This window comes from Lycorma delicatula, chromosome 1 (genome assembly GCF_047948215.1).
Source record: "Lycorma delicatula isolate Av1 chromosome 1, ASM4794821v1, whole genome shotgun sequence".
NCBI lineage: Eukaryota > Metazoa > Arthropoda > Insecta > Hemiptera > Fulgoridae > Lycorma > Lycorma delicatula.
The window spans coordinates 342,819,217-342,847,216 of NC_134455.1; the positions used below are offsets into that span (position 1 = coordinate 342,819,217).

Below are 28,000 nucleotides of genomic sequence, written 5' to 3' on the forward strand. Positions count from 1 at the left end.
GAATACAAATAACATTACTTTTCTTGTTCTTTTTTTGTGATTAAAAGGTTCAGTACATGCAGTATCAAGGTGCACTACATTCTAAATTGTATCAAGAGATTGAAGTTGCCAGTGTTGATGCTTTTCAAGGTCGAGAAAAAGATCTAATTATAATGTCATGTGTAAGATCCAATGAGCACCAAGGGATAGGATTCTTAAATGATCCACGACGTCTTAATGTAGCATTAACTAGAGCAAAGTATGGAATTATCATTGTTGGAAATCCAAAAGTTTTATCTAAGGTAAGTGAATTATGTATTTGATAGTTTTATTATCTTTAAAACTTTTATTGCTTCAGTCCACATTAATTTAAATTGTAATAAAACTAGTAGAACTCAGCATTTTACTATGGTCAAATGTTATTAAATTACTGTGGCTGTATTATTAGTTGCAACATTTCAAGAAATAAAATAAAAAGAAAAAATCAGACTAATTATTTTTTTAATTGTAGAAAACCTTTCTACAAAGGTGAAAGTTCTTTTGCCTTGATAAGCTGAATTTTTCATTTGATTTCATCTTTGAAAACACTTTCTGTTAGTAAAATGTCTTCTGTTGATCTTGTTCTTATACAATTTTCTTTTGCTTGAAGGTAGGTCTCAAGATTGTTTGAAAACTAAACATCTTGTTTTGTCTGTATAGATATTTATTATTTTAAAAAGTAACATCTGTCTGTACTTTTTCATGACATTTTTATATGATAGATTTAAAGTAATTAAATTTTGATTTCATTTAAATTAATGGTGAAGTGCATCAACCAGTCAAATGACATGACAGAAAGATATATCAAACCTGACACAAAATGCCTTGACTCAGAAAAATTTACCCTGTCAAACTTAGATGAATATTTGAAAATAAATATGTTGAATTTGATTTTACTTGGAATAAGAATTACAACAAAATGGTTACAGATTTTACTAATGTTTTCATAGTTACCATTATCAAAAACCTGCTATAGGATATAGAAATATCAGAAATTTTGAATGGTAAAGAATGTCTTTCTTGTCTTCTTCCAGAAAGCTGATTTTTGAAAACAAATTTACAGACACTATATTGTAGACCTGAATACTTTCTCAAATTAGTGTGATTCATATATTCTTATAAATAAAATATAAAAACTTGTCTTCATAACGATACTGATTTTCATATTAATGGCAGAGGAAATATATAACATATTAAATAATAAAAAGAGTAAAGTTTGTATTTGTGTAAGAAATACTCATGAATTCATCCATTATGAATGAAATAAACCAGCTCAATTGTAGACCTTGTTATATCCTATTAGTAAATATTATATTTTTAATTTGCTTCTTTTTTTTTATAGCAACCTTTGTGGAATCATTTACTGAACTTTTATAAGGAACAGAAAGTTTTAGTAGAAGGGCCTTTAAATAATCTAAAGGAATCTATGATACAGTTCTCTAAACCGAAACAAATTGTTAACACAGCTAATCCAGGAACACATTTTATGTCAACGACTGTTTATGATGCTCGTGAAGCAATGGTACCTGGTTCAATATATGATAGAACTGGTAACAATAATGCTCCACCTCATTATTTCCCAAGATCTGCAGGAACTGGTGCTACGCTTGATATGTTTGGAAGGACTCATGACCCGATCAGTTACATCTCGCAAGAGAGAGCTCAGGCTGCTCTTTCAAACATGGCTGTACCAGTGGGTATGTTTATGAACATGGCACATATACCTCCAAGGTTCTATAACCAGCATCAACAAGCCCTACAAGGTAAGCAATTCAGATTACTGAAGTGGTATTAATTTTGTAGGAGTTTATGGAAACTATCATGCTTACGTTGATCTAATTTCAAACAGATAATAATATCACTTGAATCTTTAGCAAATTAAGGGTTCCATGATTTTCTTTGCCTTAATTTTTATCATTTCTTAACTGTTTATTAACAACAATAATATTATGCTTTTCACATTATTCCAGAATATAACTGAGAAAATATTTTGTAAATTGACAACAAAAGCAAAAAGAACTTAAATAAAATCAAATTCTCTACTGAACCTAACTACCATACTTAGGGTACTACCAGAGGGTTATCTGCCAATTTGAAGAGTAAAATCAAAATCATGAAATGACAAAAAACTAGAAATAGGAAAAAAATGAAAATTTATCAATGGTTTCATAATGTGTTAGAAAAGGGGTTTTATTCATTATTTAAGAAAATTTTTATAATTAGTTAATAATTTTTTTCTCAAGTGTAGTGTAAATTACAAATACAAAATATAATAGTGTAAAACATAAAATATTCGCATGTAATGTTGGACAACTAATATCTGGTTTTATTTGTTTAACGTGAAGAATGGTAAATTAAAATATTGTTTAAGATTGTATACTTTCAGGTTTGGAATTAAAAAAATGAAAGGAAGAATAAACCTTAGTAATATCCTCATGTTTGTGATAAAATTATTAAGTATTTTACAGGAATACTTAATAATAAAATAAAATAAATAAATAAAATTAACAAAATAAATAGTAATGTGCAGAGAATATTTTTTTGAACATTATGTTTTTATATTTAAAATGGGCTTAAGGAGTGAAGAGATATAGAATTTATAGTTTTCAATAGAAGTATAATGTTTAATGCTAGTCACGTTGATAATAGAGAGTTGGCTTGGGAACACCCACCCTCTTCGTTCAGTCTTTTGTGTGTTAGGTTGTTGTTAGTTGGCCAGTCCAGCTTCTGCTATTGGTGCAGAGCAGACTGTGTAATGCACGGCCAGATGTGCACCGACTCTCTCCTGTTAAATAAAGAATCCTTTTTTTTTTACTGTTAAATATTAACTAATAATCCCTTTCCCTTATTAACATAATTAAATAAATAAAGCTAATAAACAATAAGTAAATAGAAATACAAATAAAATATAATAAATAAAAATAATCTACGCTTAGAAATTAAATTAAATAACTGTAAATTAATTGACAACAAATTCCTTCTAGTAGAAGAGAGTTAGTTGAGTTGTTTGTAAGCTCTGCACCCATAGTGGCTAAAATAAAAATGTGAGCACACAACAAATAAACTATGTACCATCCTTTTTTATGGAGAGTAATGATATGTTTAACACTAGCTGTTTTAGTAACAGGGAGTTGGCTTGGGAACGCCATCTTCTTTGTTTGGTCTTGTGTGAGGTTGTGTTAGTTGCCAGTCTAGCTGTTGCTGCTATTGGCACAGTGCGGACCATGTGATGTACTGTCGGCCAGATGTGCGCAAACTACTCTTCCTGCTAAATAAAGAATCTTTTTTTTTTTACTGCTAGTAACTAATAATCCCTTTCTATAATTAATAAAATTAATAAATAAATAAAAATACAAATATAAATTATAAATAATATTTATTTATTTCTAAGCAAAGCTTAGAAATTGCATTAAATAATCTGTAAATTAATTTACAACGGATTGCTTCTAGCAGGAGAGAGTTGCCATGTGCAAGCGCCTGGTGCACCACCATTGGTCTCCTCTGCGTCAATAGCAGCTGAAAGAAAAATGTGATCACATATGACAAACAAACAAACAAACTTGTGTACACCATCCTTTTTTATGAGAAAAAAGTAATTTAATTATTAAAATATCCAGTAGAGCAAAAGCCACACTGATGAAAAATCTTTGGGAACTGTAAAACAAAAAAAAAAATTCTATTATGTAGAGTATATATAATTTTTAAAAATTAGCCATGGTATAAAGTTACTTTTTTACACAATTAATTAATACCCTTTTGGTAAATAATATAGAACACTATTATTAGATACCAGTATCCTAATTAATGTAACTAGATTTTACTACCAAACTAACATATCTATTAGAATTTTTAATTTTTTTTCTTGCAAATTTTTTTTTAATTTGAAGCAATAAAAATAATTTGAGGTGCTAACCAAATTTTACTGAAATACAACACTATATTCAATCTTATTATACCAGGATCCAATTTATCACAGTCACTTCAAAGTAGTAACTTTGGGAACTCAAGCACTGATCCTAGCAGCTTTAGTATGAATGGAATGCATCCTGAGGTCTTAGTGAGGTCTCAGCACCACTTGCGATTTCATTTGAATCTGTGTCAAATCTTTGCCCCTTCAATTTAGAAAATAGTTTAGTTACTGCTTTTAATGTCGTGCCTGACCGGGATTGAAACACAGGATTCATACCCGAGAAATCATTAACAGAATACAAGCCTGTATGCTTAGGGCTGCAATATTGGTGAGCACAATTTGCAAAGAACTAATTCAGAAAATACTGAAGTTATATTTCAACTCAAATAAACTTTCAGAAATTACTGGACTGGATGAAGTTAAGTACATCTGTAGTTTGGTATTGTTTATGAGTACTGTGGTAGAAAAGAGTTCCTCAGTTACTATAAATAAAAATTTCTGATTAAAATTTTAGTTTCTCTACTGAATGAATATTTTTTAAAGTAGCTGTATTTTACATGTAATAAATAAATGAATGATTTAAGAAAGGTTTTGTTGGCATAATCACATGGCAACATGTGATTATGCCAACAAATTGTAAATTGTAAATTCACAATATAAAGAGTCACATAATTTTGAAATTTACTGAAACTTGTAAAGAAAAGGTGTATAACCATATTACAGGTTAAACGAATAAGTTTCTGAAATTCAAATTTGTATAATGTTTGTTATTAATTTTTTTGAGTTTCTGTTTTAATGTCAATAGCATAATTGTTTAGTTAGATGTAACAATTATAAATAATTAACAGTAATCTAATTAAATAATCTTAAGACATTATAGATGTCTAATGAATTACTGTCCAGAAAGTAATAAGAATTATTGCATATAAATACTTAACGAACGATTCACAAAGCAATGATATCCCCTTGAATGAACGTTTCTTCGAGAATACATATGCTCTCAGTGCCTTTGCTATTCTTCATAGGTATTCATGACTTTCTCATGGGTATTGTGTTCAGATCCTCCCACTACGTTTTGGATGTTTTCCAGTGTGGCGAAGTACCAAGTTTTTAATAACTTCCAATTTTGGGAAGAAAAAAATAGCTGTAAGGTGGATGTGGAAAGACTGTAATCTATTCTATGGCCAGGAAATAAAATACCCTACCCAGATATAGTAAAAAATCTTTAAAAACAACTATTGTCTTCTACATACAGCAAAAAATAAAAACGTAGTGATTAATTTTAAAACAATCAGCAAATGATTTTGAGAGCTTACCTCTGAATTTTACCTTCGACTTAGTGTTTTTTCAGTTTTATTATGTTTATTAATTTGGTATGTAGTTCAAGGTATCATAGAATTTTTAGTAGGGATTCTCTGCGGATGCAGTCATATGCTTTCTTGAAGTTTTCAAACATTATCACTATGTCTCCACGTCTTTTGCTGTTGTAATCCATTATTAGCTTGACTCATGATCTGGTCTGGACAGCTCCTCTGGGATCTGAAACCTCCCTGGTATTCTCTAGTTCTTTCTTGAGTTGTAAACCGATCCTGTTGAGGATGATTCTTGAAAAAATATTGTATGTTGTGTCTAGGAATGAGATTATCCTGTAGTTGTTGGGTCTGTTTTTTTTCTTTTTTGTGTAGTGGTGGATGAAGGTTGCCGTCAATTGTTCTGGTAGTTATTCTTTGATCCAGATGTTGACAAGTGTTGATGAGGAGTGATTTTTTTCTGGTCTTTTTGCTTGTTTCCAGATCTCAAAGGTCTGATTTCCTGCTCCTTTGTAATTCATCTTACCCTGTGCTTTGTAAACTTCTTTTATGGTGGATGGTTTGATGTTTTCTGTGTTATTGGGGTGCTGATGTCAAAGTTTAGGAGTTCTATTAGTTCTTTTCACTTTAGGAGTTTGTAAAATATTTAGCTAGGATTTCCGCATGGTCTTTTTTGTTAAGGGCCATTATGGTTTTCATACTTCATTAGTGGGGTTTCAGGTTCATATTTTTGGAGTTGTTTTTTTTAAGGTTTTTGTGGTTCTCTCTAGACTGTGTTTTGTTGAATTCCTCTATTGATGTATGTTTTTATGATGTCTTTTTATTTTCCTTATGTTTCTGGAGGTTTCTTTTCTTTATTTTATTAGATTTTGGAAGGATATTTCTGATTTTTGGTATTTGTGTAGTAGCCATGCTTGATATCTTATCCACTATTTTGTTGCATTCACAGTTCCACCATTGAAGCTTTTTATAGGGCTTTATTGGGGCCAATTCTTCTGCTGCAGTTTGTTTAAGGTTGTTTACTGGATCTTTAAGTTTATCCATGATTGCTATTTTTCCAGATGCTTTTTAGTAATTTTAATTCTTGATTAGTTGGATGGACAGGGTCTCTTTTTCTTTTAGAGGGGCTTTGTTTTCTTGCTTCCTTTGAGGAGTGAATTTCATTTAATTCTGACTATGTAGTGATCTGAGGCTGTGTTTACTCCTTGGAGGAATTTTATGTTGTAGATCTCTTTGTCGTGGTGTTTGTCCATGAAGACACGATCTAGTTGCCATTCTCCTTTAGTGTAAACTGAGTTACCTTAGTGTAAACCTGGGTTTTCCAGTTTTAAGTTTTTCAGGTTTTCTCTTAAAATATGTCAATTTTGAGATTAGGTTGTGGTTTCTGTAGAGATCAATGAGTCTGCTAGCTTTCATTTGTTTTCTCTCTGGTTGGCCATTTTCCAGTGATGTTGCAGTATCTTCTTTCTCTGCATAGTTGAGTGTTGAAGTCTCTGATTAGTTGCTCAATGTGATTTTGTTATTGTTTTTTTTATGAAATTTTGGAGATGTTTTTATTATTAGTGGTATGGGCGTTTATTATGGCGTAGATTTTATTAAATGCTTTTGGGGTGAGTGTTGGGGTTGAGTGGGGATTGTGACTTGAATTCTTGTGCAAAGTTTATTATTTTGAGACTGACCAAAAACCTGTTCCAAACTGTGGGACTTTTCATCACGTTAGTACAGCCTCTATCCTTGAGATTCCATGGTGTCCTCGTCAGTGTTTATTTTCTAGATATCCATGGTGAGAATTTTGTGTTGATCCATTAGATCGGTTATTATTTTTAATTTACCAGCCTACATGAGTGAGTTTACATTGTGCATGGAATTATTAGATTGTTTATTGTTCATGTATGCGATGTTAGGGTGTGCCAATGCTTCTGATCACATGTTATCTTCTAAGTGGCACCATATCCAAGTTCTGCCTTCTCTGAACTCTGGTGTTGTTTGGTTCATCTCTTGGAGTTTCCTTAAATAATTTTTCATGGTTGACTGTCAAGGGGCCACCTGTGGTGGGACTAGGTCCTGAGTTACAACTATAGATGTGATCTAGTCAGGTGGTAGTGGGCAAGTTTCTCCTACTTCTTTGGGATATATCCAGCCGCACATGGTGGACGCTCGATCCTAAATAATTATGCCCACTGAATACTTTATTAATAAAATGATCGTAACAGATTCTGAGTAAACATTTCCAAAACATTTTAGCAAACACAAATTACACCACTTTTTGTACTACATATTATCTTAAATACTGTTAAATAAATAAATCTTAATGTACATATAAATCTTTAGGATTATTTTTTTATACAGTTTTACATACTTGCAATTGGTTTGTAATATCCAAATTGAGAGTGCTTTTTTCTTTAAATTTATTTTTAGTTAAAATTTTTTTTTTAATATATGATTTACTGATTAGGAATTTATTTACTTTCATTGGTACTAAGCAAAACTAATAACTGATAAAATTAGTGACTTTTTTCAGTCATAACGTCTATTGAAATAATTAAAAAAGAAGATTGCGGTTTATATTGGCTGAAACTGAAATTAATCTTTGTGTGAACTTAATTGTTAACCTTGATAAGTTAAACTCATGAAAATTGCATTAGAATTTCATAAAAGTACAACATATTAGTAAATTGTGAACGATATCGTCCAATAGGAGGGTACTTCTGCTCATTAAGATTTCTTTTGAAAAATTCTGTTTTCATTAAAAAATTATGACTGTTTATGTACTCTACTATTCCTCAAGCATTTTTTTTTTGAGTATCCTGAATAGAAATTATTGAAGACGAGCCATGAATAAAGTTTACAAATTCCTGTGATTTTGATGTTGCTGACAAAGTTATGTAATTTTGACAAAGTTATTTGTTTACGTTCTTGTTTTATGATAAGATATTAGATTTTGCAATTTTTTAATCTATTTATTTTTTACATTTCTTTCTAGTTTATTTTTTACACTCTACTATTGCCGAGTTCATTAAATTAAATTTCTTTTAAAACAACAGCTTCATAAAGTATTAATTTTTATTGAATTCTACTCTAAAAAATTTTTATTTTAGCATGACATCTTATCTTAAAATTCATTGATTTAAGATTTTATTGTTGAATATTACAATTTTATTTCTGGAAAACACTATTTAAACAAGAAAATTTTACAGCTGTTTAAATTTTAGTAGTATGAATGAGTTAATACAATGTATATATTTATAGAAATTTGATTCGTTTTTCATCTAGTAAACAATAATTATGTAGAGTTATGTACATATTTATATACGTATTTGTTATGTTTACTAGATAAAAAATGAATCGCTAGAAATCAAAAATCACAAACGTTCAGCACAGTTGAGACATACATAAAAACTTGAGCAGATATTTATAATTAGTTAAATAACAGACAGAAGTTATGTTAAAAGTAACAAAATAAGAAAAACCTTTTTATCTACCATAGTACCTCTAAATATTTTTTACAACAATTCCTCTAATTAAACGTTAATTAATATAGTTTAATTTAAATAATTAAATCAAAATAATTAAAATGAAACTTTAAATCTTTACATATTAAATAATTACATATTAGACAAAACTGTTCGTCATTAGCCTCTGCCTGACCGTTCAGATTACTGAAGCCTCAGTTACATATAGTATACAGCTCGTTTACTTTGCATTTGCTCTTCAAAATTTATTTTCATATTTCATTCATAATCTTTATATCTCGATAAATATGTATTTGGAATTCAATTTTTTTTTTAATCAGTATTGTTTAATTTTAAAGATAAAAAAGTTTTTGAAAATAAGATAAAAAATTTTTAATGTGTTGTGTGACCTTAACATATAGAAATCTCATTAAATAAATATCTTTAAAAGGATTTCTTAATGTGTATACAGAGTTTAAAAAAAAATTGTATTATATTTCATGTCCAAACCTGACTGGAAAGTCCCAAATGTTATAAAAGTTGAGTTAACGTATGATTAACTAGCACAAATTAAGTGTGAATAAATATTTGTTTAATATATGAATATGACCTCATGTTTTATCTTTTCAATGTTTTGTGGTATCCATTCTACTAAGCTAAAGTGATTAAATTTGTATGCTCCAGCACGGCAAAATCAGAGAGGCAATCGTAACATTGGAAGCAGTCGGATGCGGAATAAGATGAACTCAATGGCTGGCAAGAACAAAGCAGGAATTGGCTTGAGTCAGACCAATAGTCAAGATGTTACACAACCTTACAGTCAAGGAATCACTCAAGGGATGTCTCAGGTATGTAAAGTAGTATAAAATTGTTAGCGTTAGTTTTTTTTTATTTTGAAATGAAGTTTTCTGATCCATGAAATCAGAAATAACTGGTTAAATCCTGGTGGTATAAAATATTTGATAGTATTGGTAATAAGTTTCATTTCACAATTTTTAAAAATTGTGAAAAATTTTATTTTCAAAAATCTAAATTTTTATTTTATATAAAAAATTGGGTACTTACGTATTGCTCTGCTGACTGCAACCATAATGATGCTGTAACTTTGAATTATTTTCAAAATTACAGGATCATTAACAAATATTTGGATTATTGCTTATAATTATAGATACAAATTACCCAAACTTAACCTATGTCTGCTTCGCTTGTTAACCTCGACTAAGAATAAGTAACAGTAATGTTTTGATTTTTTACATAATAAATAATTTTGATAATTACTGAATCAAATTTAAATACTCAAAACATTACTGTGTAAATTAGTCAAGGTTAGTGAGCAAAGCGAGTGTAGGTTTTTGGCTAAATTATATTTAAAGCATAAATAAATATAAATGGTTATAAAAATGATAATTTAATGGTTATATTGGGTGATATTAACAATAACCCTAAAGTTTGCATTTTATTGGTCGACGGGCTAATATGTATGTACCAAAAATTGTATATCAAGTTATACTTATTTTACTTAAGCGGATTTCTAAAACAATTTCACCTCAGCCTGTTTCCACTTCTGTCAATCTTGTACATTCTCCACCACCATATTTCTTTCCTTCATTGCCAAATGTTTTACTGCATTTATAGTTAAAAGGATTTGACACCACTGTAAAGCCATAATATATTAATAAATAAAATGAAACATCATCGTTAACCACTAATTTGCTAAATGTAATATAATTCTCCATGAGTTGGAATGACAGCAGCTCTAAAATAAGAGGTAAGCATGTATAATAAAATTCTTACTTTAATTCTCTTTTTGACTGAATACAATGTGATTTACGATATATTTCATTGTAACTGTATATACTTTTGGTGTGAAACAATGAAGGTGTAGACGGATCTTTTTAAGATTCCATTATAAAAACAGTTTGCATATTTAAAAGATACTTACAAGAACTTAAAAAGGTGGAGTGTAAAGGTTCAATGTAAAGCAGTTTGTTAAAATTTTATATTAATCGTAGATTATTACAAATTTGTTAACAGTAATTTTTACTTAATTTTTTCACTTAATTGGGTTTAGTTGATCAAGAAAGTTAAGAGACAAACTACGATTTGGATTAATAAAAGTGTAAATTTTGGGGGGGGGTGTGGGTGGGGGAGAATTAGTATATTCAATACACACTAGGTCATTCAAGTATAGACTGGTCTTTTGTTTTTAACATTTATATGCACTTGATAAAAGTACAAAACATGTTGCTTTTCTGTGCAGTTTTGTTGAAGTTCTACATATTTTCTCCATGGAGAAGCTTGTGGATCCTTCTTTATAAAAAGTTGGTTTCTGCAGGCAGCTTTCAATTTCAAACATTAGCAGTAGTAACATCTACAATGCAATGTTAATGGAGAAAATCAACAAGGAATACCCCCAGCCCCAAAAAATGGTTGCAAGTCTCCCTGAAGTTCTACACTTCTATTGCACTCTAAACTCTCCTGATTTCGAGTTGGGAGTATAGTGATGAACCCATACCACATCCGATAAAATTATTTGTTACAAACAATTGTTTTCATCAAAATCAATTCATGAATCTTTGAGCCTTTTCTGATTTGGGTATGGAACCCATCTAGCGCAGATTTCGCAGAATCCAAGCTGCTTTGAGATAACTGAATAGGCATCCACTTCTAAAACAATTTTAACATCTTGTCCTTGAATGTCTGTTGCGACTTATTTTCTAAAACTTCACTCCTTTAGATTTGAGGCTCAATTATAGACTTGGATGTGTGACATCATATCTGCAAATTTTCAGGCAGTTTGTTGCCCTCAATCATGAGAAACTTCATAATAGTGTGTTGGACACACTATTGATGGAGCTAAACTAATGATGGACCTCTTCCTCTAATATGACACTACTGACCAGAGAGATATAGATGTTGAGACTGCTGTAGGTACCATGAAGACAGAAGTCTGGTTTATATATAATTGTTCAGCCTTTGATCCTGTTTAAAAAAACAAATTAGATTTATTATATGTAATATTTTTACGTAATTTACAAAATAAATTGTTCAATTCAACATATGGATGACGTAGAAAAACTGTGTATTCAAATCACATAATGGTATAATCTGCTTTTATTAAAGTAGTGTCTAATTATTTTTCATAGTATGTTGGATGATATTTAAATATTTCTTTTATTCTTTCTTCCACAAGTTATTTTACATAATTGAAAGTGCTTGACATTAAACTAGTTTCATTATTTTTGCAAACTAATAATGACAGACTACTGTCTGACCTGATCCATCTTTATTATCTTCTATCTATAACCATAACATGATTTTCTCAGTAATTTCTTGTTTTACTCCTCAAGAAGGGCTTCATGGAAATTCACATTTTAGGTTCATTAGAATATTCTTGGATATCGGAGAATATATTGCAGCTGATGGATGAATGCAGAAAGTATAAGAATGGTAATGATGAAGAAGGTAAAAGGAACTATCAGTAATTAAGAAATACTATAAACAGGAAGTGCAAGTTAGCAAAAGAAGAGTGGATTAAAGAAGTGTTCAGAAGTGGAAAGAGAAATGATCATTGGTAAAATAGACTGAGCATAAAGGAATTTTGTGGTACACAAATTAAAATGTAATAATGTGTTAAATAAAGATGGTACACTGATTTATAATTTGAAAGAAAAGGCTGGTAGGTGGGTGGAATATATTGAAGAATTATGTGGAGAAAGTGAATTAGAAACTGGTGTTATGGAGGAAGAAGAGCAAGTCAAAGAGATGGAAAGGGAGTTACATTACTGAGATCTGAATTTAATAGATTATTAAATATATTTGAATGGCAGAAAGGCTCCTGGGATAGACAGGATACCTGCAGAATTACTGCTCAGTGCAGGTGAGGAAGCGATAGATAGATACAGCAATAAACACCAATAAACTGGTGTTTATTATTTACAAAAAAGGGAAAGTTTCTGTCAGACTTCAAAAAGAGTGTTATTGTCATGATACCAAAGAAAGCAGGAGTAGATAAATATAAAGAATACAGGACAGTTATCTTATCTGCTTATGCATCAAAAATCTTAACTAGAATTCTGTACAGAATTTAGAGGAGAGTGGAAGAAAAGTAATTCTAGCTTAGAGCAAAAAAGATTTAGAAGAAACAATGAACGACATGAATGAAATCCTACGCAAGAACTATCGCATGAAAATAAACAAGACCAAACGAAAGTAATGAAATGTAGTAGAAATAATATGGATGGACCACTGAATGTAAAAATAGGAAGAGAAAAGATTAAGGAGGTTGAAGAATTTTATTATTTGGGAAGTAGAATTACTAAAGATGGACAAAGCAGGAGAGATATAAAATGCTAAATAGCACAGATGAAATGAGCCTTCATTCAGAAATATAATAATTTGTTTACATCAAAAATTAATTTAAATGTTAGGAAAACATTTTTGAAAGTATATGTTTGGAGTGTAGCTTTATATGGAAGTGAAACTTGGATGATCTGAGCACCTGAGAAGAAAAGATTAGGAACTTTTGAAATGTGGTACTATGTTAAAAATCAAATGTGTGGATAAAGTGACGAATGAAGAGGTGTTGCGGCAAATTGATGAAGAAAGAAGCATTTGGAAAAATATAGTTAAAAGAAGAGAGACTTACTTATAGGCCACATATTAAGGCATCCTGGAATAATCGCTTTAATATTTGGAGGGACAGGTAGGAGGGAAAAATTGTGCAGGCAGGCAATGTTCGGAATATATAAAACAATTAGGGATGTAGGATGTTGGGAGTTGTACTGAAATGAAACAACTGGCACTAGATAGGGAATTTTGGAGAGATGCATCAAACCAGTCAAATGACTGATGACAAAAAAAAGAAAAAAAATTTGTCATAAGCATTTGACTTTACATTTCATTAAAGAAAAGCTTTCTCAAGTGATTGTTATTGTAGGAATGTAAGAGATATCATATTTTCTCAGCAAAGATTTATGAAAAAGAGAAGATTTTTATTTACAAATTTTTTACAGTAGCATTTAAAACCATAATTAACAAAAGTTGCATGAAAATTTAACCATGCAAATTTTTGTATGTTATCGCATATACGATAACATAATGGGATATATATAAAAAACATTAACAAAAAGATGATGAAGTCAGGAAGTCGTCAGACAAACTGGCCTAAGCTGGGAGAGATTTCATACAGAAAAAGCCTACTGGTATCATTGATTTATTCTTAAACATTTTTATGTGGAAGATATTAGTAGTAGTAATTTATAGTAGCAAAATTGTTAAAAAAAAAAAAAAAAATTGTTGTTTTTAAATGTGGCTCTGCAGAAGAAAATTTAGGTAGCGGCATTGTGAGCTGGATTAATTGGTTAAGATGTGAATACAAATGAAAATTTTGAGATAAATAAAACCTTATAATTTAATCTTTCTTAAGAACACTAGCTATATCTATCTCATGTTCAGACATTTAGGGTTGTTTTTTTTTTTTTTTGTTAAATATGGGAAGCTATAAACATTAATATATATATATATATATATATATATATAAAACAGAAAAAAACAACCTCCTCCTCCTCCTTCAACCTCTGTAATTGTTTCTTGATTTTTCTTTTTTTAGACTAATGATAGCCTTTTAATAGTCTCATGAATTGGTCTTTGTAAAGCCATCATCAGCCATGCACGTAAAAATCATTGATTTAGAAGTTTCAATCAGATATTTGAAATATTTAATCCAGAAATGCTGATTTACTGTAAACATGTTTCATGTATATGTATATATAACTCGCTGAAGAAGAATATGAACCACTGAATATAAAAATAGGAAGAATTTTATTTTTTGGGAAGAATTATTAAAGATGGACAAAGCAAGAGCAATATAAAATGCTGAATAGCACAGGTGAAATGAGCCTTCATTCAGAAATATAATTTTCTATTCTACATACACAAAATTTGAGTATGTATGTAGAATAGAGTGCTAAGATTAAAGAAGTATTGTTGTAGCTCAATTCCTCCTGTGTTTTATTTGCATTTGATATGTCTCCTTGCAAAAGAATTTTGAACAGTTGTCCAAATTCTAATAAACTTATCAGTTATTAGTTTGTCATTAGTTACTAATTAGCTCCCAGCATGGAATTCCAAAACTGAATCCCTAGACTTATCAACTATGATGTTTGCATTCTTTTATTGCACATACAATATCTTCTATGAGTAAAATATTGTTAGTAAATAATTGTAAACATACACCATACAAAAGTCTTTCCCCCATACACTCGTACAAATTATGGTATAATGTTTCAAGATTTTAGTTTTTTATTGCAAATGCCTTACATAATCTGTTAGTGTGATTACAAGGATCACTTGCTTTCAACTGCCATTCGTAACAACTTATGACTTAAAATTGTTCATATTTGTTTTGTTTTGTTTTGTTTTTGAAGGGTATGTCACAGCCTGGATTAAGTTTGTCGCAGCCTGGTTTGAGCCAGGCTGAGTTATCTCAGGACAGTTACATCGTTGGTGAGTTTCAGTCCCAGATGGATGGACTGTTGTCTCAGGATTCTACATACCAAGGTGATAGATATCCGGGCCCTGCTGCTCACTTTTCTCAGGTATTCAAAAACATAATTTAATTTGTTACTTTATATTGTCTAAAAACGTATTTGGCTACTTCTGGACAGTAAAAATTAAATTACTTCTTGGAATGTGTAAAGTGAAATCTTGCTAATTTAAAATTCAAGGGGATTCAAGGAGTATCTAAAATTAAAAATAATATTAATCTAATAAAACTGGACTAGGTATGTTAACAAAGTTTATTTCAGTACGTAATAATAAAGATTATAAAGTTAAAAGTAGATGTGCTGTAAAGTAGAATAAAAATAGCTTTAAAGTAATAGGTAGCAGGTAGTTTAAACATGTAAAATGGAAAAGATATTAAGTTATTTATATTGGTAAGTGTAATTGCCACGTCAACCACTACAGTGGTATGTAATAGTGTAACTTGGGGAATAGAGTTTAAACTAATATTAATCTAGATATAGTTTAAAAACTGCCAAAAAAAAATATTATTTGACAAATTCTACCTTCATTAGCAGGAGCTAATGATTAGCATTTAATAACAAAGAAAAAAGTGTTTGCCAAATTTTAAATTATACATACACACACTAAAGCCTCATTCTCCCAATTTGAGTATAATTTTAAATGATTTAAATACCCAAGTGAAGCCAGTTGTGAATTTGCAGTTATTATAATCTATATAATCAGTATGGATTAGCTATTTGCTATAATAGCTTTTGAACAGTGCTTCTAACCGTTTAGAAACCTGCAAAATTCATGACACAGCCATCGGAATCTTCTCCCCGACTCATCATCATTATGATTGACATTTTGTTTCTTTCTCATCTTCATAATCACCCATATACAAAAAAAAAAATGATCCTCACTTCCATCAACGACATTACTCATGCCATACTTAAGAAAAGATTTAATGATAATTTTTTTTGTTCATTTGCAATCATGATGCCTTTACCTGCTCACACACGTCTATGATGTAGGCAGTTTCACAGATCCCCCTTTGGCATTTACCTGATAAATAACGGTATCAATCATCCATTTGTTTCCACTCTTCTCATGTATACTTTAGAAGGTTTGTTTAATGAAACATTGTGGGGCTATATTTGAAATGTTACTAGTTTGTACCAATTATTCGGGTCAGATCACTTCAGCAGGATTCCTCTACTGACAGCCCATATTGTGTGAGATGTCAGAAGAAGTTCGTGTGCCCTGTTGTGTTATCTGGATGAACAGGTTTCTTGGAATATCAAAAGAAGTGCACGTGACAAAGATCTTGGAAATCAAGACTGTGTGTAAGGCTTTGAAAAAAAAGCATAACAATTTGTAACTTCATTATATATGACATGCCATTTTTAAGGTTTATTTTAAGAGTAAAAAAGGGGGCCTGTGTGCCTTGACACACTAATTTTTTGTCACTCCCTTTTGTCAGATCTCATTTTCCCTTTTGCATTGCACCTCATCATAAATATTTTATTTTTCTATCGCACTAGTAGCAATTTTTATCGTCTTCCAAAGAAAATTATAAAAAACTGTAGAGTAATGTATTTACTCTAGCTAGACTAAGGTTACATTTATATACGTTAAATTTTCTTTTATTTCACTGTATCACTCTTGGGGAAGGTGGCTAGTAGTTATTTAAAATAGCTTTCATCAAAAATTTTTCTTTGGCATTTGACAATCTTATTAATTGCAATCAATGAAAATTTTTATTTATGTGTTTGAATTATTGGAGGTGGTGCTGCATCAGTGTTACATGAGTAATGTCATTTTATTTTTATTTGATTATTCAAAATTAATTCCAAAAAAAAACAAAAAAATAATATTAAGCACTTAAATTTACAAAAACAGGCCTTAATATTTATACATTTATGTTTTAGACAAAATGTGATGTTTTCTGATAGATAATTTTATGTGATTTGATGTAGTGGAGTATACGTAGGTATAGTATAAACATGGAATACTTTAAATTAATTTATTGTAGTACATGAATGTCTGATATGCAGAAAGCATTTAAGCCATGTTCATTTTTCAGCTTGATTTTTGTCAATATATTTATCAGTTAATGTGTTAGAGCTGCTTGAGTGAGGACCTCGATTTATTGCCTTTAAATAGACCAATGAATAGCCTTTTAATAGTCTCATGAATTGGTGTTTGTAAAGCCATCATCAGCCATGTACGTAAAAATCACTGATTTAGAAGTTTCAATCAGATATTTGAAATCCAGAAATGCTGATTTAATTGTAAACATGTTTCATGAATAGTGGTTGTGCAGCATATATATAGCAGGTTTATTTCAATTTCCTTACTATAAAAATGAGAAAGTTTATTTCACTGTCTCCTCTGATGTCTATAAGATCATTTTTGACGGTTTTGAGCATCACATATATTTTTTTTTTTAGGAATTTTTATGTTCATTAAACAAAATGAATTAATTAGTCATCACAATAAAGAAAGGTGTTAAACTACCGATAGTAACAAATTTCTCAGTTTAACATACTTCATTCCCTAATTAAATTAGCATATTCTGATTTATTACAAAACTGATTTACTATGATTAACATTCAAATGTCTACTTTTAACTGGATAGAGTGTAGTCGAAAAGTACTAACAAATGCTAACCCAAATAAAATCTGGTTTCTTTTATACATTTAACTAAGAATATATTGACCTACAATATTGTTTTCTTCCTAAACATCTTTAAAGTGAAACTATAAAAAAAATCCTTTTTTGATAATAAATCTTATGTTACAAATAAAGGATGTGATACTGATTACTTAGCTTAGTAACCAATTATGATGTTAAAAAATCAATGTTAGAAACAGCAAAAACATCATCACAACTGTGTGTGCTTACTTTTTTGGCTTTATGCCAAGAAAAATTTTGGTTACCGGTCAGCAGATTTTAAACATGTCTGCTGATATGTTTAAAATCTTAAACATTTTATCAACATGCTCTTATAAACATGTTTGCATTGGTTTTATATTTTAGTATTTATCTAATTCGCTGGAAACAAATACAGACTGGCATTAAAAATGAAAAAAAATTTTAAAATAGTTTTTGTGGCTTTCAGACCATAAGAGTTTATATAAGTTTGTGCAATGATAGCACTTCTTGCACAAAACATTTTTTATCATTGCGGGCTTTGTTGTTCATACGAAGTTTGGTAGCACAAGCAAAAAAAATTTAAATCTTTTGCTGTTGCTTGTTAAGAATAAAGTTTTTATTTAAGTTTGATTTTTTCCATGAAGTAATTAATTTTTGGTTTAGGATAACTTTAAATCATTTCGTTATCTTTTCTTCAGATACTAGGGTTTGAAAAAACTCACACAGTTGCTGCACAGAGAGAAAATCATGTTTTTTTTACCTTTTATGTATAAATTAATGTGTTAAAAATACTAAATTCACTGGTTCCGGCATGATTGAAGAGCTTAGTTACATTCTTTGCCACAAATTACAGAGAAGTGATGAATAGTAAGCACATCATCTTGGATTCTCATCCCTCTCGTGTGTTAGTTAATTTCATAAGAAAGCTACCTGTTATAATGGATACCACGATTCAACCTCTAGAAAATTTTGACAAGCTTTGCATTTCACATCCCCATGACCTCGAAACCATAGTCAGTTCAAAAGTTTATATATACGTATCAATATATGTTTCACTTTCTATAATTGCCGTAGTTTGGGCCAATCACTTTCAAATTGATATATAAAATATAATGATCCAAAATCTCAGTAGAGTTTGTTAATGGGCAAAATTGGACCATGAGGGTGTAATTGTGGGGGGGGGGGGTGTTGAAAAAACAAAATATCGCTATAACTTTTCAAGTTCACTGAATGCTGCTGACATTTTTCTGTTGGCTAATGGTTATATTGTTCAGTGTTATCTAAATAAACATCTTTAGGATGCTTAAAACATCTTGATGAAGTATTAAAATCTTCTTTTATGTGAATGTATTTTTGGTTTAAATAAACTTCCAACTCCTTAGGTTTCCTACTATTAAAATATTTCAATACAATATGAATTGTACAATTTTTATTTTAAAGTGTATTTATTCGCTTCCAAATCATCCTTTTTTTTCTTTTTCCTGTTTAGCCTCCGGGCATAACCATTGAGGTATTACTTCAGAGGATATGATATGTATGAGTGTAAATGAAGTGTAGTCTTGTACAATCTCAGTTCGACCATTTCTGAGATGTGTGGTTAATTGAAACCCAACCACCAAAGAACACCAGTATCCACGATCTAGTATTCAAATTCATATAAAAATAACTTCCTTTACTAGGACTTTACTAACACTGGAACTCTCGATTAACAAATCAACTGACTTGGGAAGACACAATCACCACTAGACCAACCAGGTGGATTTTTCAAATCATCCTGTATGATGTAAATAAAACACACAAGTATTAACCTTCAATAGAACAGTCATATACCTTCAATAGTTTGTTATATAGAGAGTTTAACGAACCTCAGAATTACAACAACCTCAATTTACAAATTCTTTTACTGCACGGTGACATTTAAATAAAACTACATATAAAATTATGTATTTAAATAAACTACATAAAATGAAATTATAACATACTGTATTAACATAATACAATGTGTAGTAACATACAGTAATTTTTACAAATTCTTTTTTTAAATAATAACATTAAATTTAGTATTTTGGACACCTCTTGTGAGTTTAAGGTAGTTATTCTTTTGATTTCTGTACCTAAATTGTACCTGTATACAAATGCAGTGTTGTTGACAATATTCAACCATGACATGACAGATTATTTTTATTGAACCGGTAAAGTGAAAATTCCCGACTCTTTTATAACCCATTAACAATAAAATTGTAGCAAAAGATTTAAATACGTGTTCTGCAGTTACTGTCTGCTTATACATTAAAGTAGCACAATTTTTTGAAATCCATTAACTAATGTAGAGCACTAAAATTACTCCTAACTTTTATTCGTTTAGCTAAACAAGACATTCTCTACATTACGTATTGTTATAATAATAATAATAATAATAATAATAATAATAATAATACAGTACTGTAACTGTTATTTATCTAATTATAAGCAGTCACATTCTTGGCTCTAAACTTCTAGCATATAAGCAAACTGTCATTAATAAAATTTATACAGTTCTGAGAATAATTCATTCTATTCAGTGCCTTGAACACCGTGGTAAGCATAGTATAGTTTCCATTTTGTTGTAGAAGTGAATTGTTATTGTTTAGCGTTCTGTTTATCTGTTGCGAGTTTAAATACAGTACATACTTGCTTTTATGTTTAGTTTAATCTAACACTATCTTATTTAATATAGTTTAATCTAACTGTAACTTTAGTTTTAGTTACGTGCAATTTTCTTTTAAAATGTTCATAATTATGCTGAGATAAATACTTTGTTTAAAGGGCAAAATATAGGTTTTTTGAAATTGTAAATAAAAATTTCTAAAACAAACACTAAAGAACTTTATGAAAAGTTTAATTGTGAAAAATACAAATTTAAGACATTTTAAAAAATAAAGATAAAATCAAGAAAGAATGGTTGAAGGGTGACAGGAATGCTAATTGTAGATGGCAGGCAGACTAAAAGCAAAAATAAAGAAATAAATTCAATTTTATTTAAAGGGTTCACACATGCAAAATCAGAAAATTTCCTATTTTGTGGCCTGTCGTGCAACAACAGGAGAAATAAATTGCAGCTAAGTTAGGTGTTACTACATTTAGTGCTTCTAATGGATGGCTAGAAAAATTTCTTGTGAGGCATTGTATTTCTTAAAATCAAATTTCAGGCGAGGCTAAAGAGGTAGACACAAGAAATAGTTATCCACTGGAAGAATAAAAGAAATAACTGCAGGTACGAACTAAAAATATCAGTAATTGCGATGAAACTGATTTATTTTTTTGAGCTTTACTAAACAAAACACTGTGTTTCAAAAATGAAAAGTGTATTGGAAGCAAACAATCCAAAGAAAGACTGACTGTTGTGATGTGCAGTTTTGAGGATGACATGTTACAAACTATTGGCGATAGGTCTTGGAAGTCTCGCTGTTACAAAAATGTCATTGAGTTACCACTGGACTGGTATGCAAATAGAAAGTCTTGGATGACATCTAAGATAATGAAAAAATGGCTATATAAATTAAATGAAAAAATAGTTAGTGAAAATATATTCTAGTGTTTTTAAACAATGCGTCGTGTCACCCTCATGGAAATTATTCTAACATAAAACTTGTGTTCCTTCCTCCAAATTTCAACTAGTGTAACTCGACCAATGGATCAGGGGGTTATTAAAAATATAAAAATTGATTATCGGAAACATATTCTGCAGTTGCTAGTCACCAATATAGATTCATGTTCATTTGTTCAAGAACTGATGCATAAAATTGCTGTTCTGGATGCACTAATGTGGCTCTCTTCATCATACAAACAAATTACAAATAACTGTTAAAAATGCATTTAAAGAAGCTGGTTACTGCGTGGAAACTGATAAAGATTATGTTCCTGATAGTGTACTTTGCGCAATACAACAATATTATAAGTTGAATTAATGTTGGTCAAACATTGGTCCGTGCTGAGGACTATGTGGATAATTGAAGGTTTTCAGACTGTAGATGAAATTATTTTTTCTGAAACTTGCAAGATTAACAAAGTTCAGAAGAAGGACAACAGGAAGGAGGACACAGAAAATGAAATTAACTGTTTCTGAGAAGCGTTGGATATGGTCACACAGCTGGAAGAATTTGTGATTTGTATAAACAGCGATGATTTGCAACAGAATATGTTAACTGCTATAAATATTATTGAAAATGAAAATTCCAAGAGTAATTTGAAACATAAAACTGTACCTGACTATTTTAGAAAATTATTTTATTTTAGAATTAGTATTTAGGTCATGTTGTATTTTAGGCTAAGTGAATTTTTTCTCTATTTAATTGTATTACTGAAGTGTATACTTGAAGTGAAGTGTGTAATTATTTTAAATGAAAGTTCGAAGGGTGTTATTGAAGCAAAATTGTACTTGATTATTTTAGAAAATGGTTTTATTTTAGAATTAATGGTAGATCATGTTGTGTGTCAGGCTAACTACATGTCTTGTAATAAAACGTAACTTTTAAATGAAAAATTACTAACTTGTAAAAATAATAAATATCCTCTTTTAGTGTAACTGAACAATTTTTTAAAATTAGTGGTTAATGGTTTCTATATGCAGTATAATTTCTAGATTATTCCAAATGTTTATTCTTGTCTAACTTCATTTTATATTTGTATAATTCATAGCACAGGCCTCATGAAAACTTAGCTGGATTTTTAATAACTCCGCAAGATTGATGAAACCTCTTAAAAATGGAATTCTTACTCAGTCCCGTCAGATTACGTTTTGGGGAGGTTTGCGCCAATCACTTTCAAAGTGATACATAGAATATAATGACCCAAAATCTCGGTCAAGTTCGTTAATGGGCAAAATCGGACCATGGGGGCTTTTTTGAAAAAACAAAATATCACTATAACTTTCTTATTAAGTAAAATACCAAATTCGTTTAAAGTTCCTACTATTCTTTGGATAAGGGCCTAAAACTTATCTAAGTAAAGTCTTTTGATATCACCAACCATTGACCCAGGAGGTGGAAAAAATGTGCGTTTCGAAGATAAAAAAAAATCACCTCATTAATAGGCACAGTATTGAATTGGTTTAAAGTGGTCCATTAGTCCTCTAAACATTACCTTTAGTGTGAAACAATTTGATATGACCAACCCTTACGGTAAGGGATGACCAAAATGTTGCTGGAATTGTCACAAGATGGGGGTTGTATGCTAAACATGTGAAATTTTTTTCACATGCAACCATTGTTGTATTGAGTAAATTTGAAATTATGCTTAACTTTTAAGGTGAAAAATCCCCTACTTAGCACTGGTGAAATCTACCTCTCTGCCTTCCGGCATGCCAAAAGGGATTTTTCCCTATCTTTTTTTTCTTAAAATACATTATTTACTATTAAAATACATATCTTAATCGATTTTTTCTTTATTAAAAAAAAAGAAGGTATATCACTTTCACATTGGTGATTTCTTTCGAGTCTGTTCCCCACTCCTTCAATTTTTCTGCATATGTTTCATATATTCATCCCCTTCTATCATGTTCTATAGTCTTTCTCAGTTTGAAAAAAGATTTCTCATAGTGACAGTGTTCTTCTAAAATTATATACATTTTCCCTTCTTAAAAATGACCAAAAGAACTAAATAGTTGTATCTGGTGTTAGCAGCCAGTAATTTAATTGTCACTAATAATTTATCGCTAATGATTTTTTTCCTTTCAGCCGTACTGATCATGTGCCAGAATGTCTTCGGGCTGTGGGAGCAGCTTGATGGCGAAGTGAAACGGTAGTGGCACAATTGGTGCGAGACTTCACTCCAAGCAGTTACATGCCACGTCACGACACAAGCGATCGCATCGTGGGAAATGGCTAAACATGGATAACATCGACCTTTGCGATTAAACTTGAGGGCAATTATTGAGTTTTATTTGACATTCAGATAAACACATGCTATATAATATTGCATATACAATTTTGATACCACTTTATTTGAAATTGTTGTAAACAATACCTTCCATTTAATAAAAGCAGAGCAGGTAATATAATGTTTTTATTTAAAATCATTTGTAATTTTGTGTGAATATTTATTTTAATGGATTTCATTTGTATTAAGCTCTGATAGTGAAAATTTTTTTTTTTATGTACTAATAATAAAAATCATAAAATGAATGTTGTTTTAATTATGATCATCATTATTGTAACGAGTGAAAGCAATTTACTGTTAAAAAAATTATTTGGTTATTTTACCAGTTCTTGTAATCAGTTAAATCAGATAAGTGGTTAATTATTTGTTAATGCATTATTATTAACTATAGTCAAAATAAAGTTTCATGAATTGCTCAAATTAAATTTGTAAGATGTTTTTAGTTTAATTAGGAATAAATTTTCTTCTTCTTCTTTTTTTTTTTTTGAGAATATGATGATGCTTCCTTAAACCTTTTATTCATCACTGTTTACTTTTACGCTTGTTTAATTATATGTCTAAGAAAAGAAAAGGAATTTTTAATTTTTTTCTGTTGCAATTGGAAAGTGCACAATCAAAATTATTATTATATGTTTTGGTTTTTTCTTTATTTTATTTTTTAATTTATATGTATTAAGTTATATTGATGTTAATTAAAACATGTTTTGATGGAATATTTTGATTGAATTAACTAACTTTAATCTGTGAAAATATATATTTCTACTTGGAATTATTTTATTTAATATCTTGTGTGAGTATATACACACGCAAGATTCATATATTTTCTCTTTACTTACTCCCTTTAACTTATTTATACTGGGCAGTGATTTTCATATTATTGACAAGGAAAAATATTTTTTGTTATTTAATAAATTAAATAATTGTTAAAATAAAATATTTATCGTTATATCTTCTTTAATAAAGAAAAATGAAATAATTTTAACTTAAATAATGAGAACCAGTTATCACAATGTAATTGTTTCATTTATTAAAATATTACAATAATTAGTTTAATTAGCCCTAATTTGAACTGTACTCTACAGATTCCTCAGTGTAAGCTAGTCAAGAAGATTACTACTGTTGTGTTTATGCTGAAGATAATAGTGACCCTGCATAGGGTCACTAAGCATAGGAATACTTATGGGTACAACGGATGGGTCTCTTATGTTATAATCTTGGTCAGATGCTCTGTTCACCTTACAAAGAAATGAATTGTTCTTTTTATCATTCATTCATATACTTTATGGCCAGGCAAATTTTTATTCTCGTTTAAACATTTACCTGCTTCATCACCTGTAAGTTAGATGCAATAGTTTTAGAACTTCTTACATAAATTCACTTTGGTTTTATTTATTTTGAATTATTTACTTGCATATCTGTAAAATTTCTGCTGCATTTTTCTGTTTTTTATAACAGTAAATTTATGAACTTTCAATCAAGATCAACTTCATAAATCATGTTCAAACACTTTATTAATCCATTGGTTAAATTAATGGAGTCAATATTTGCCTAAATATTTAAAATAAACAGAGGTAATCTTGTGTAATTTTTTTGATCCCAATATTTAAATCTGAAATCACAGGGAACTATATAAGTGTTAGCAACCTTTTGAGGCTGATTTCAACATATATGATGGTATTGTTACACTACAGGAATCAATCATATTTATTTGTAATTGTGCTTATAATTGATTGTAAATTTTTAAAATTTGTCTTTGCAAAAGCTCATTATCTCCTTGCAGTACTAAAGGTGCATAATATCAATAAATGTGACCTAAAAACCTTATCTTGACAAGTTTTTTTTTTAGATTATAAACCATCATTGCAAAATATTTGTATTCAGCCCCCAATTTACTGCACTTAAATTTTTTCATGGATAACGATTTCTCATTTCTCATCTCTAATCCCATGCTCTTGTTAGCAGCTGAAAGTTTGTAATAAATTTTTATTTTAGTGTTAATTGATTAAAGAAATATTTAGCTTCAGTTGCTCATACAACACTTGTAATCAAATTTCCTTCAAATTACTGTTTTTTTTTTTTAAATATTGGGTTTATAGTTTTTTTTCATGATTGTAATATATAAACTGTCCTTGTTTCCACCAAACTCAATTTTTCTCCATTTTTATATTCGTTAGTTAATTTTATTTTACTTTTTAGTTACCTCATCAATTTATGGTTAAGCATAATATGTATTTATTGTACTTTACCTAAAAATTAAACAATGTAGATTAATAGATGGTTTACACTCAGCACCAACAGATGGAGCAAGAAGAGTTATTTCTTTTTTTTGAAGTTCAGTGTAAGATTATGTGACTATAAAACTCTTGAAATTTGCTGAGTTACTGATCCCTTCATCTACTTTAAAAGGAGTAGATAAATCGTATCTGTAATAACATATTTGTAATAATGATATTTATATTGTGAGCTGCTGATGTAATCTTATACTCTTTGTTTTCGCAGTCTGAAAAATGACTATCCGAGTAGAACAGCAGTTTCTTTATTTAAAAATCAGACAGCTAAAGTAAACATTTGGAGAGACAAGAAGAATCAAATCTATTTATTATTTTTTTTAATATAGTATATCGGATTTTATTTTAAATCCTTTAAGTATTTAGGTTCAAAATATTGGAAGCAATTGTGTGAGAAGTAACCTTGTTACAAAAATTCTTGAGATGAAACACAACATATAAAAGTTTGATTTTGGTGATCAGCAATTCAAAATTATTTCTCTTGATATGTTTACTATCCAAGGAGGAAGCTTTTTTATTTTTATTTTTCACTAATTGTTTTAATTATGGGTTACTTGATAATATATAGAATAGTTATTTGACAAATATTCTGAAAAGTTTCATTAAAAAATTGATTGTATAGCATTGTCATTTTTTTATTACTTTGTTCTGTAAAAGAAAAAATTCACATGTTATATAACTTCTATTCAATAATTGTCCCTTGCTTTATTACTAATATCAATCAATGTATGGGATTGATAAAATATTTCACTATTATTGGGAAAAAAAAAGAAAGTATCCTTAATTATTGTTGTTCTCGGGCTTATTGTGAGTGATTTTTTTAATGTTAAGTGTAAGTATTCTTATTTTAACTGGTTTTTGGTAAAAGAAAAAACTCAATTTTAAGTTTTTTTATTAGACGGTGCATGGAAAATGTTAAAATTATTATACTATTACTATTAGTCTTTTTATTCGGTTATTATATTAGTCCATTCTTTCATACTTTCTTTAGAATGTTAAAGTTAAATTTTTATGTATTTTTATAAAAGTAACCAAGAATTATATATATATATATTTTTTTTTCTTCACTGAATGAAAATAATGTAGTTTTTCATACAATTCTATTATTGGTTAAATAATATTAAAATAAATTTTTTTCAGCTTTGCTAAAATTAAAAAATTCATATTGAATTTTAAAGTAAAATCTGCTAAATGTAAAAGACATTTGAAGTAAAGAATTAACCCCTTAAATTAATTGAATTATCAGTAAAATAGTAAATTTTTATTTTAAATCCTTTTAAAAATTTTTATTTTAAATCCTTTAAGTACTTAAGTTCTAAAATATTAAAAGCAATTGTATGAGAAGTAACCTGTTACAAAGTTCTGAGAACTTTGATTTTATTATTATACTACTATTTTTATTTTTTAATAGTTTATGGAACAATTATGTTATTTTAATCATTTAATAGCATGATTTAAGTTAGTGTTATTTTTGTTAGAATTTTGTTTTATCATTGTAACTTATTAGTTGAAAGCAATAAAGTATACTAAATTGATTAATTATTTTCTGTGTGCTTCCACTTACTGAACTGAATGTTTGAAGAATGCTTGGTTGCACAAATATTAAATATACAAATATTTGTGTTTTTGAAAATTTAATCAATTGATAAACTATAATTGATTTTTAAAGACATCCTTAAAACTACGCATCTTAGAGCCACATTAATCAAAATTTTATTTATTCCTTTTTGTGAACTTTTTTTTTAAAAAACACATTCCTTGTTTTTCGGTAAATCATACAGATCAAAAATTTATATGAAATATTCTTTGTCAATTTTTCAAAGTGGTGATACTTATGTAATATTGTACAGTATTTACATTCAAGAGCAGCCAGAACTTTTAACAATTTATTACTGATTTTTTGTACTTGTTCCTTATTCTTTATAAATATGTTGTGAATAT

General features: G+C 29.2%; 1 protein-coding gene across 1 annotated transcript in view; it reads left to right on the forward strand.

Moving 5' to 3' along the window:
* The window catches only part of Upf1 (Upf1 RNA helicase), a 98,131-nt gene extending 71,139 nt beyond the window's left edge, over nt 1-26,992 (forward strand). Inside the window, exons 14-18 of the mRNA XM_075382316.1 lie at nt 48-281; nt 1,361-1,781; nt 9,375-9,538; nt 15,119-15,289; nt 23,570-26,992. Of these exons, the coding sequence (XP_075238431.1) occupies nt 48-281; nt 1,361-1,781; nt 9,375-9,538; nt 15,119-15,289; nt 23,570-23,578 (999 nt within the window). The 3' untranslated portion in view covers nt 23,579-26,992. The remainder of the gene's footprint in view (nt 1-47; nt 282-1,360; nt 1,782-9,374; nt 9,539-15,118; nt 15,290-23,569) is intronic.
* The last annotated feature ends 1,008 nt before the right edge of the window (nt 26,993-28,000 follow it).